At 42.1% G+C, this 12006-nt stretch overlaps 1 protein-coding gene across 1 annotated transcript in view; it reads right to left on the bottom strand.

The window, feature by feature from the left end:
- Nucleotides 1-6571, bottom strand: part of HEG1 (heart development protein with EGF-like domains 1) — a 52828-nt gene extending 46257 nt beyond the window's left edge. Inside the window, exons 1-3 of the mRNA XM_008577646.1 lie at nt 6490-6571; nt 4025-4318; nt 1830-2129 (exon numbers count right to left, since the gene is read on the bottom strand). Coding sequence (XP_008575868.1) covers nt 1830-2129; nt 4025-4318; nt 6490-6571 — 676 coding nt within the window. The remainder of the gene's footprint in view (nt 1-1829; nt 2130-4024; nt 4319-6489) is intronic.
- Nucleotides 6572-12006: the final 5435 nt, after the last annotated feature.

Here is a 12006-nt window from a genome sequence, read left to right as displayed (position 1 = left end):
GGGTTGCGATCCCGTTGCCAGTCCCCGGTCCAGTACGGGGGCAACACTGAGGGTTGCGATCCATGGCCGGACACGGAAAAAGACAAAAGACAAAAAAAATAAAATAAAAAAATAAAAAATAAAGAACTTTGTTTTCCATGTGGCTTTAGGTCTTTGTGCATGTGTCCTCTGCATCCCCACAGAGAGGATGGGAGGTTGGCAGGCTGGATTCAGACATTCTGGGATGCCTGGCAATAACCCCATTGAATAGCACCAGTGCCCTCTCCAATATCTAGGAGGGTGAGGGGACTCTCCCCAGAACAGAACACCCAGTTCACTAAAAAGGAAGAGAAATACACAGTAAAACACTCAAGGAATATGAAAGGTATGATGGAACTCTCCAACAACTAAAATATAAGGTTCTAAAAGGATAAATGCTCAAAGAATTTTATTTTAGGGTTAAAAAACATAGGTGAATACAGAGTCAAGTCCAGTAAAGTTGGAAACATAGGCTGATTTTCAAATATACCACAGTAGTGGGTTGAATTTCAATTATAAATATTAAATGACCCTGACCAGAATCAAAGTGTAGCTTCCTAGAAAATGCTTCCTTTCCACTGTTTAGTAAAGCTGATATAAATCACTGAACCACAGAACTTTGGAGCTAAAAAGGATGGCAGCTTTTATCCAATCCAACCAATGTTTATGAATAATCTTAAAAAGCAATCTTCTAAAAACATGAGTCATAAATTATATCTAAACCCAGTCCGCAGGAAACTGTATACAGAGTATATGGAAGAGGATTTAGCTGCTTTAAATAGGCATTCCAGAAAGGACTTCTGGGTTCAGTTTTTGCTTTGATGACATAAACCCAAACTCCTAGTCTTGCAAAGTACCTCCAAAAACCTCTGACCTACAAAAATTTTGAAATGACAATTTGTGAAGCAACCCTACCTCTATTTCCCAAGAATATTTCCAGCCCTCTGTCCCACTCCCTATGGCATGAGGACGAAAACACAAGCAGCACACACAGACTCTGAATAAAACCTCAGAGAAGAGAAAAGATGGGCAACGCTTCCGACATTCTCTTGCCCCTGGGCAGGATGTGGCCTGTGAGGGTATTTGGGCACATGCTAATCCCCATTTCTTATCAGCTGCACTTTGTTCTGGGGTGGTAGGGAACCTAAGAGAATGCATAACCACAACCTGCGTCCTCAAGATGATTACAGTTTCTCTGGGCAGACAGGCATCAGCTGACCTGGTAATGACAACGTGTATAGCACAGAGGAAATAGAATAGGTGTGCTGAGACTTAACTTACAGTAGGAAGTGGAATGGCAGAGAGAGAGAGACTCCACAGACACAGTTACTAATATCACGCCCTGCAAACACCTGCATTGTGTGGTTTTTTTCAAAATGGTGCCTAAAAAATGTATACCCATGTTTTATTTGCCATTGAGGGAAATGTTTTTACAATCATAAAGAAATAAAAGTCTAACTCCTGATCAAATGATCCAATGCTCACCAAAACAATAACACTTAGTCTCTCTGTTGTTCATGTGTAAGGAAGGGGGAAGTGAACAGAAAGACCTAGAGCAGCCACAATCCAACTCTTCTTTTCTTCCTTATACAGTTAAAGAGAATATATTTTAAACATGAACTTCAATACTCAGATAAACTATGTAGGTTGTACTTCTACAACCCCAAATGCTTGGCATTAGAAGAATGGCATTTTTGCTTAGTGTCTCTTCCCCTCAGCCCTACTATGAGTGTGTAACTAGCTAGCTATGCACATCTATATGCCTATTTTGAGTGGCTTCAGCATGCTAAGCTGGGGATAGGAGTACTCACGGGAGAAAAGGTCTGGTGGAGGGGAGTAAGCCGGTGTCCTGGAGAAAGGCAGCACAGAGAACTCTGGTCCCGAGGAATCTCTCTTCCTGGAGAGCAAGGTCGGTTCTCCCATTTCCAAAGCAGGAAGAGAGGGGTGGCTGGAAGTGGAAGTGGTGGCCACTTGGATGTGCACAGTCAGTTCTTCTGGGAGCCCCTTCCTGCTCTGCAGTGAGTCCTGGGATGGCCCCCTCCCCATTTGAGAAGGGGCGATTCTTCTTTCTGGCCCTGCACTGCTGGACAGCAGGTGAAGCCTCTCCAGGGCTGAAAGCAGACAGCAACAATTAAAATCCCACCCGCAGACTTCCAAATGTCTTCATACTAATGGGCTCAACTCTGACTTCTATAAAATATATAGACGTGAGAAGTGCTTAGGAGCAATAATTAACTTTACAAAAAATGAAGTCCTGAAAGAGAGACCACAAGCCAAGACAAAGACTATTTTCAGATCTCACAAAGACTTAGCATTGTGTGGTAAAATTATCAGAAAAGGGGCACACTGCAGCTAAGTATCAGGCGATATGGAATGGGAGATCAGTGTCCCAGAATTTACTTGAATTCAACATGAACAAAGTTCCCAATATTTGGATGACAACAAAATGAGGCAGTATCATGTGAGAGTTTCTAAGCTCTGCAACCATCGCTCACAGATGGAACACAAAACACTTTCGTACATATTTACAGAAGGGGTCCTCCGACCAGACCTGTCACTAGGACATGAAAACACTGAGTCACCTTCAACAGCTTCATCCTCTACTTTCAGGCCATCTCCACGTCCTAGCAACTTTCCTTTGTGAAGTCTCTTTGCCAGTCCCTTCTTCTTTATCCCTGTGGCCACCAGGCCAAATCTCAGCAATTGGTATCTGGATTTCTGTGTCTGCCTTGGTGGTCCCCTTGACACCAGGTTCCCTCCGTCCTTCTACCCCTGTTCCAGACATCTTGGACCTGCCTGCCAGGCAAATCCTCCCCAAATTCACTTTAGTCATCTCACTCCTGTGTTCAAAAACCTTCAGTGGGGCCGGCCCGGTGGCGCACTGCTACAGTGCGCCGCTTGGGAAGCGCGGCAGGCGCTCCCGCCGAGGGTTCAGATCCCACATACAGACCGGCCGCTCACTGGCTGAGCGAGGGGCGGGGGCAATGCCGAGGGTTGCGATCCCGTTGCCGGTCCCGGTCCGGTACAGGCGCGACACTGAGGGTTGAGATCCGTTGCCGGTCACGAAAAAAGACAAAAAGACCAAAAAAAAAAAAAAAAAAAAAAACACCCTTCAGTGACTCTTCCCACCACACCAAATCTAAACTGCCTGGTTTTCAAAGTCCTCCGTGACTGTCCCTAACCCCATCCGCACACCTGTCCTACCTGCTCCTGCTCTCTTCCATGAGCAATTTACACCCTCCCCAAGGGAGGCCGGTGGCTTGGCCACCCCACAAAGAGGCCACACCTGTCCTTCTCTCCTCTGTACCTTCATTCACATCTTCCGGGCATTCCACTCCTCAGCTGCCCCTGCCACCTCACTTAGATACATGGACTTAGGCTCAAATCCAGCTCTAAACTGTTAACTGTCTGACCTGCACATGTTATGTTAGTTAACTTCTCTGAGCTTCGGTTTCTAAATTTCTATAATGAGTAACATGATCTCACAGGCTTGCTGTAAAGATTGAAAGAACAGAAATGTTGGTGTGTAGCAGGTATCTAATCAGTGCTAGTTTTCTTTGTCTTCTCTTCCTCAGTCAAGTCTTACCCACTGAGTCCCAGTCCCTTCTTGAAATCCTTTGCTAAAAATGGCAAGCCACCAAGCTGTGCAGACTGGAGCAAGAATAACCATTTGAGCCCCATCCACACAAACAAAACCGAAGCCTGGCTTTCTCTCCCAGCCATGCCTCCCACCAGACCTGGTGCCTCTGAGATGATAGCGTGTAGCAGGATCCCTGGAGGAGGGATGAGGTTTGGACATAGAATGTAGATGCCACAGGATTGGCCGGGTTGCTCAGCAAATCTGTACTTACCATAGATGGGGCCTGAGTCTCAGGGCTGATGCATTCCAGCCCAGGACCCTTGGATGGGCACAGTGGCTCAGAATGGGGATGGGGGGTGGCAGAAATTTTGTTTTCCAGGACTTGGACATTCATGAATGAAATGAGCACCACCGGCACAAACTCACCTAAGGTGCTGCTCTGGGAGGTCAGAGCTGTTGCTATCTCAGACAAGTGCCCCACAGGTGAAATGGTGAACTTTGTTCTGCCTGAAGACTCGTTCCTTCCTCCAGTATTTGCTGTTTCAGTTAACACAGTGAGGGTTTCTGGAGCATCCGAAGAAGCGTGGTTCCTGCTAGAGGTCTGAACTATCACGCCCTCTTTGGAGGCCACTGATGAAAGGTCCTCTTGATTTCGATAGAAGGTAATGTTTTCTGTGTGGGGTTCAGTGTTACTTTCTGGCCAGTGGTTCCTTACAGTAGCTGAAATAATAAGAAAATGCATCAGGGAAAACTTGCTGGCTTCTGGAAAAAAAAGTAAACCTTCAGAAATGACACCATAAGATACACCAGTAGAGAAGTGGATTCAAGTAGAATAATTTCACCTTTTTCTTCCATATTAATTATTCTTGCAATCCAGTGGAAGAAATTATGAAGCAACAATATAATATAGGATAAATTTTACAGTGCATGGGATAAATGATGGAAATTGATAGAGATCAAGATGGGGCTTCGGGAAGAGCACGTGAACTTCTAGCACCCAGGCAGACTCAGAGGGGGGCCTCTGAGGAGCAAGGCCAGATGAGAGCAAAGGGCAGAAAGCACCTCATAAGCACCAAGTTTGTAAATATGCCTTGTGGGGTGGCAGGAAGGCAAACGCTGGCAGCTCTTAATCCTGACACCTATTCTGGCAGGCAGGAGGTGGGACATGCGCAATTCTAGTAAAACATGTGAAGGATTTGACAACTAAAATTTTGTAATGTAAACAGGTTGATGCAGTAATTTCATTTTCTTTGCTTTTATCCAAAGGAAATATTCAAGAATGTGGACAAAGATTTATCTGCATAGATGTTCATTACTGCATTGTTTGCAATAACAAAAGGAAGAGAGAAAGAGAGAGAGAGAGAACCTAAAAACCCTACACCTGGAGAGCAATTAAATCAGTTACAGTATATCCATATGAAAGGACACTATGTGGTCATTAAAATGATGCTATATATAAAATAAAGAAAGACATTCTACAGATATTATTGAGTAAAAACAGCGGGCTTCAAGATAGAATTTAGAGTACGATCTCATTTTGTAAAAATAAATTAATAATAATAATAGCATATGTGTGTGTGTGCCAAACTCTGATGTAAACATTAATTCATTTAATCCTTGCACAAAGTCAGAGATTGGAGTTCTTATTCTCCCTATTTTACATAGCAGGCAAAGGAGGAATGGGGGAGGCCACGTCCCTCGCCCAAGTTACATGGTCGAAAGGAGGAGAGCCACGACTTCACCAGGCAGCCTGCTCCAAACCCATGCCCCTAACCCTTCAGCTGTGCTCAGGAGTGCTGAGGAAATGTGGATCATGAGTATGGACTGTTACTTGAAGTTTGTAAATTAGAAATGATTTATACTAGTCATAAAATATATTTAAATAATTTATTTCCATAACACCGAAGATGATGGCAAAGAGGGTATTAGTTAAAGACATTCTGAGGATGAATTTAAAGTTGGTGTTAAAATTGGGCACAGAAGGAATCATTTGTAGTATCAAATGTCATTTGTCAAGGCAGAAGGTTCAGAGTCCAAGCAGGTGGATGGGACATACAAGTCCAATCCAAGAAAGCTGCCCCATTAGTCTGGAGAACTCGGTGCCCAGCCCAGCCACATGTCGGAAGCCAAAGGTGAACTGCTGCTGCTAACGCCAGGTCCCTCAAGGATAACACCAAAAAACACACAGCATTCTATGAACACTGTCCTTTCCCAGAACATCCAAACTAAAATGGAAGCAGATATGAAACATATGTACTAACTAGGGGACACTGAGTTTAATGAGTTTCTGGAGACGGCAAGGGGGAGGACAAGGACCATTTGAAGTTATTGCTGATTTGCATGACTCCTTGAAAATCCCGTTTTTATTCCCATTTGTGAATGGTATTTCTCTTTCCGCTTAGGACTGGGGGCAGTGGGCACTGCTGAGAAACCTCCATGCGGATGAATGAATCGCTTCTGTCTACATGAGTCAGGCAAAAATGACAAACCATCTGACAAATCTGTAGAGGCTGCAGGAAAAACCTACTGTTTGTATCTAAATAACACACACACACTCACACTCACACACACACAGAAGGAATGTTACCTTTTAGATGAGCACTGCCCAGGAGATAAACAAAATGAGACACAAACACAATCCTCCTGTGTAACTTTAAGTTTGGGGGTAGCAACATTTTAAAAATAAAAAAAAAAAAGATAAAATTGATTTTAAGAAATACTTTATTTCATTCAACCTATCCAATATATCATCATTTCAATATGGAATTGATATAAAAATATTGAGATATTTTATATACTTTTTTTGGTGTTAAACCTTTAAAGTCTGGTGAGTATTTTATTAGCATCATTTCAAGAGCTCGATAACCACGTGTGGCTAGTTGCTACCTTACTAGACAGTGCAGTTCTAGATCCATGGTTCTCAACATTTTCCCGGCTCTGGTCCACTCCCACCAGAAGCAGTGGCTCACTCATTTGGCATTGGGAGGGTGGTAATTATAAAAACTTCCAAAGGGAGATTCTAACAAAATTTCCTAAGGGAATCATTTCCTCTCCAAATCTCTTGAGAATTACTGTTTTTATGCCTCCTATTCTGTTTCCTGTAGGTGATAATTAACAGAGGCTTCCTGGATGGGGAGGGAAGTTGCCCAGGCATCTGGGCTCCTCTGGGGCTCAGCCCCAGACAGGCGAGGCCCACACTCTGCTAGAAATGGGATGTGGAGGGGTGTTTCCAGGGGCAGCCACAAAGTCCATAAGTTGAACTTGAGACCCTGGGGTTATGGACAGCAGTGACCCGTGGGGCACGCTGCCTTTGTTCTTCCTACTGAGCTGCAAAGGCAAGCTGCCATCCCGGGAGGAGGCTAAAGGGTTTGAGAATGCTTCCTCTATCCTCTTGGTTTACTGGGCACAATGAGAAATTATTCTCAAATGATGCCAGAAAAAAGCAATCGTGGGGAGGCAAAAGAGACTCGAAACCCATGCCCCAAGGCTGGCAAGCCATGAGCAAAGGGAAGGTAATGAACTTAACTCTACAATAGCCTGAAGACAAACGTGAGACTGGCCATGGGTGAGTGTGGCCGGGCCTTTGAGAAAGCAGCAATGTCCCCTTCTTCAGGGGACAGGAATAAAAGTCCCAAACCACAGTCAGCTCAAGCAATCCCACTGCAGCCTCCAGGAGGAAAAGAATGGCCACATGGCTCACACTGAACCATGCTCTCTCCCTGGAGGGTTGACTAAACATGTAAGAAAGAAAAAATGCACACTATAAACAAAACTAAAAGGCAGACAATAGTCCTGCAGTACCCTCAATAAACCTGCCGTTATAAATAACTAAAAATGCTGAATAAAATTTAAAAAAATTTTTTCTAAATGTACTGCTGAGCTGGGAAGAAACAAATCTTCTGAGGCCAAAAATAAACCACAAGCAGGAATTCAGAGAGGTGAGCTAACACAGAAGCTAGCAGCTGCCTTGGGGCATCTGCTCAACATTTGTGACCTTGAACTTCTGTTCTGATGGCCATGGGGATGTAGGAGATGGGAGACAAAACTATCCCATCTTGGGTATAAGGCAAATAGAAACAAACCAGCCCTGCAGAAGGGAATCACAAGGAAACCTGACCTTTCAATATTGGCTTTAGGCGAAAGAAAAAATAAACTCACCCGAGAATTTGTAACCACAAAGCCAGACCTCATGTGGGTGTACAGGACAAATTCACATTACCTGTGTGGTCTAAAACTCAAGCTGAGGATGTACTTAAAAGTGATCCTGAACCTTGTAAAAATACTAACAACCACTGAATTACATACTTTAAAAGCATTTACTTTACAGTATGTAAATTATATTTTAAACACACACATCCTATTAATAAAGTGGGTGATGGTGATCCTGATGGATAGTGCCTCTATATACCTGTTAGAAACAAATACTAATGCTCTCTAGATAAACAAATCTTCAATCAAATTTTTATAATTTATTGATAAAATTCTAAGGAATAAGAAATCACAGTCAAAAATCAAATCACAAAATATACTAAGAAACAAGGCATCCATGAGCAGAAATCAGCAAATTAGATAAGCAAAGACTTCAAATATTGGAATTATCAAAGAATATAAGTATTACAAAGAATATAAGTATATAAAACTACATTAGAAGAAATAAGAGGAAAATAGACTATAAATAATAACCAAAAACATTTTAAAGAAACCTAAATGGAATTTCTAGAAATGAAAAAATATAATTGAAATTAAGAAACTCAACAGCAGGTTAGATGTGGCTGAACTGAGGATTAAGAATTAGAATATAGATGACAAGAGAATATCCAAAATGAGATTAATAGAAAATGTGAAAAAGAAGTTAAGAGATAGGGAAGATAGAGTGAGAAAGTCCAACACACATCCAACTGGAGTCCTAGGAGGAGAAGAGAGAGAACAGAGAAGTGGCAATATTCTAAAAAGGTAATGACTAAGAATTTTTCAGAACTGATTAAAAGCTTAAGTCCTCAGACTAAGGAAGCCCAACAAATCCTTAGGAGTTAGATAAAAGAAATATGTACCCATATCATAGTGAAATTGAAGAAAACCACAGACTAAGACAAGGTCTTAAAAGCAACCAGAGGGGTGGGCCGCCCCGGTGGCGCACTGGAGAGTGCACCGCTTGGGAGTGCGGCGGCGCTCCCGCCGAGGGTTCGGATCCCATGTGGAGACCGGTTCCCGCTCACTGGCTGAGTGTGGTGCGGGCGCAACACCGAGGGTTGCGATCCCGTTGCCGGTCCCCGGTACGGGCGCGACACCGCAGGTTGCGATCCCGTTACCGGTCAGTAAAAAAAAAAGACAAAAAGGGGGGAAAAAAAAAAAGCAACCAGAGGGAAAAAATGACAAATCACCTGTAGAAGATGACAATCAGACTAAGAACCGATTTCTTAACAGCAACAATGGAACCCAAAAGTCAGTGAATAAATATTTTAAATGTGCTGAGAGAAAAAACCTGAAATTGTACACTCAGCAAAACTACCTTTCAAAAACATCTTGAGACTATCAAATGCAAATATTTCAGTTAAAATTGAGTTTACCAACCATCTCCACTAAAGAAAATTATAGAGGATTTATTTCAAGCAGCAGAAAAACAATCCTAGATAAAAGATATCAGATGCAAGAAGATATAATGAGCAAATAAAAAGATAAATATGTGCATAAATCTAAAGAAACATTGAATTCATGAATTAATAACAATAATTTCTCATTTGTGGTATTAATAAAACAAGATGAAGCAAATCTTGGATAACAATAGCACATAAGTCTGGAGGTCAACTATTAGAATCACGTTGTGCAAAAGAGTACTTTGAATTATGTAAAAAATGCATTTAAGTTACCTCAAGCTGACCCTAAGGAATAGAAATATGTAGGATCTATCACCTCCAAACTGGTAGAGCTTGGAATAATATAAAATTTCCACAGAAAGCAATCAATGAATATTGCCTAAAACCAAAACAAAAATCAATAAACAGCAATATTAGCATGTTAGAGATATGAACAAAATTACTACAGGAATCAGTCAAAAGGGTTGAAAGTGGTTGATTCTGGGGAACAGAAAATGATGCTGGTCAGTCTTATAAAATCTATTTGATCTTCAAACTATATTTAAGTTTGATAAAAATAAAAACTAAATTTTTAAAAAGTTGATTAATAAGCAGGGGTAAATATCTGAAGTGCATGATAAAAGTTTAGTGTCAATAATATGGGAAGAACTTTTTCAAATCCCTGAGATGTACATCTCATAGACAAAGAACATGAATGTGCAATTCACAAGAGGAAATATGTAAGTGGAGAATAAATACATGAAAGTATTGTTGGAAAGCAAAGAAATGCAAACTCAAACTAGAAAAGACCTTTTAAGTTATTTATTCTTTATTTAGTTTTTCCTATCAAGTTGGCAAACATTTAAAAATAATATCTAATATCAACGCAGGTACAGAAAATGAACATTTTCATAAAATGTTAGTAAGAATGTAGTTGACAGTCTCTCTGATGAGAAATTTAGCAATCCATTGCAAAAGCCTTAAAAATAGACATATATTTTGACTCAGAAATTTTATTTCTGGAAATCAATCCTGACGAAATTATTAAGGAAGTTCACAAAGTTTTAGGTGTAAGGAAGTTTATCACAGCATTGATTAAAATAACAAAAGTTGGAAACAACCTAAATTTCTGCAATAAAGAGTTGGTTAACTTAATTATGAGACAACATTTTGAAGGACTAACAAAATATATTATTAATATAGTTTTAGTTACGTATTACGCTCACCTTACAGTCTCAAGTGCAAACATAAATTATAAAATTCTATGTGCCTTATGGTCTCATGTTATTAAAAACATATCTACTAAAAAATGTGTCTCCTGAGAAAGAGAACAAAAATGGATGGTACCTTGCTAAAAGGACCCCAGGTCTGGAGACATGGAGAAGCAACTATGTAATGGGCTTTCTTTGGTCCCCAGACTATACCCTAAGGTAGGTAAAGTCTGTAGACTTTAAATATAAAGTTAGCTAATGCAACTTGCTGATAATGAGGCATGTAGGTTGGGGCTCCAGTGGTGTTTCTGAAGCATAAGCATGTGAGTGGCTTCTGGCTGCACAGCTGAAGGACCGATAGGTTTACCCGTGTCTGGGCTGCTCGGCCCTGGATGCCTAGCCACTCTCAGAACCAGTCATGGCCATAACCAGCGGCCTGATCAAAGAGAGGTGCCGATGACCAGCTGTCCAGAGCAGCTAGAGAGTAGACACACCCCTGGTCAGTGCTGCCACTGCTGAGCCCTGCTGACCTCAGAGACCTGCTGGCTGTGGTTACACCTCCACCTCTTCTCCTTAGTCCATGGGTACCACAGTTGCCTGCATTAGTGAGAAACTATTACCTTCAGTGTCCCTCTTCACCTAGGGATTTTTCCCTTTCTTCCCCCAGGAATACAGGAGATAACATTAAAAAGTTGCTTGTTTACCTACACCTTGTGAATCTGTGTTCTCTATGTAAAGGTCCTCTCACCTAGAAGGAAATGAACCTGCTTCCGGCACCGTGCTTGGACCTAGAAATTCAGTTCTCAATAAGAGGCAGCAGGGATGAACAGACTGTGGTTAAAGTCAGTCTGTCTGGGTTAGACTTCTGGATCTACCCCCTAGATGCCTTACAATCTTAGACGAGATACGTAATTTCTCTGTGCCTCGGCTTCCCTCTGTAAAATGGGGACTATAACAGTACCTACCTCCCAGGGCTGTTGTTGATCAATAGACTATACACATGTATGAGCTTAGAACAGTACCTGGTACTTAGTAAGTTCTATATATGCGATGGCTACTAAACGGATTTAGGGTTATCAACTTTTAACAAACAGATTTGGGGATGACCTTAGCAGGTACTGCTAATCAATCACGGCTCAGTCTTCTAATCCTTCTTCAGGCAGCAGATCAGAGCTGGGACAGAGGTGGCCCGGGCTCCCAGGCCCTCTTGGAAGCTAGGAATCCACTCTGATTAAAGGACTGAGGCCAGCCTAGTGGCAGCTGGAGCAGCTCGTGCCTCACTGAGTTCTGCTCCAAGACACTTCTCTTAGGAGGTACTGGGAGAACTTAGGAGGCACAGGTTGAGACCTGGGACCGTCTCCAGCATGACAAACCCCTGATATCACTGGCCCCAGGTTCCCAAAGAACAATATCCCACTGCCCCCTGTTTAACTCTGGATGCCCCTCTACTCCTTTTACTGCCTATGAACTCTTCCTTACAAAAGGGATTAACAAACCACGCAGGGCGGGGCAGGCAGGACCCCCAGCACACTCCCGCTGCCACCTGAGGTCATGTTTGATTGTGCGCTTTACACTATTTCATGTTGTATCTCAGGGAGAATGACAGGTTGAATGCTAAAATATT

Source organism: Galeopterus variegatus, unplaced genomic scaffold, assembly GCF_000696425.1.
Source record: "Galeopterus variegatus unplaced genomic scaffold, G_variegatus-3.0.2 Scaffold1555, whole genome shotgun sequence".
NCBI classification, from domain to species: Eukaryota; Metazoa; Chordata; class Mammalia; order Dermoptera; family Cynocephalidae; genus Galeopterus; species Galeopterus variegatus.
Note: the sequence above shows the minus strand (reverse complement) of the source record. Positions and strands in the feature narration are given on the sequence as shown.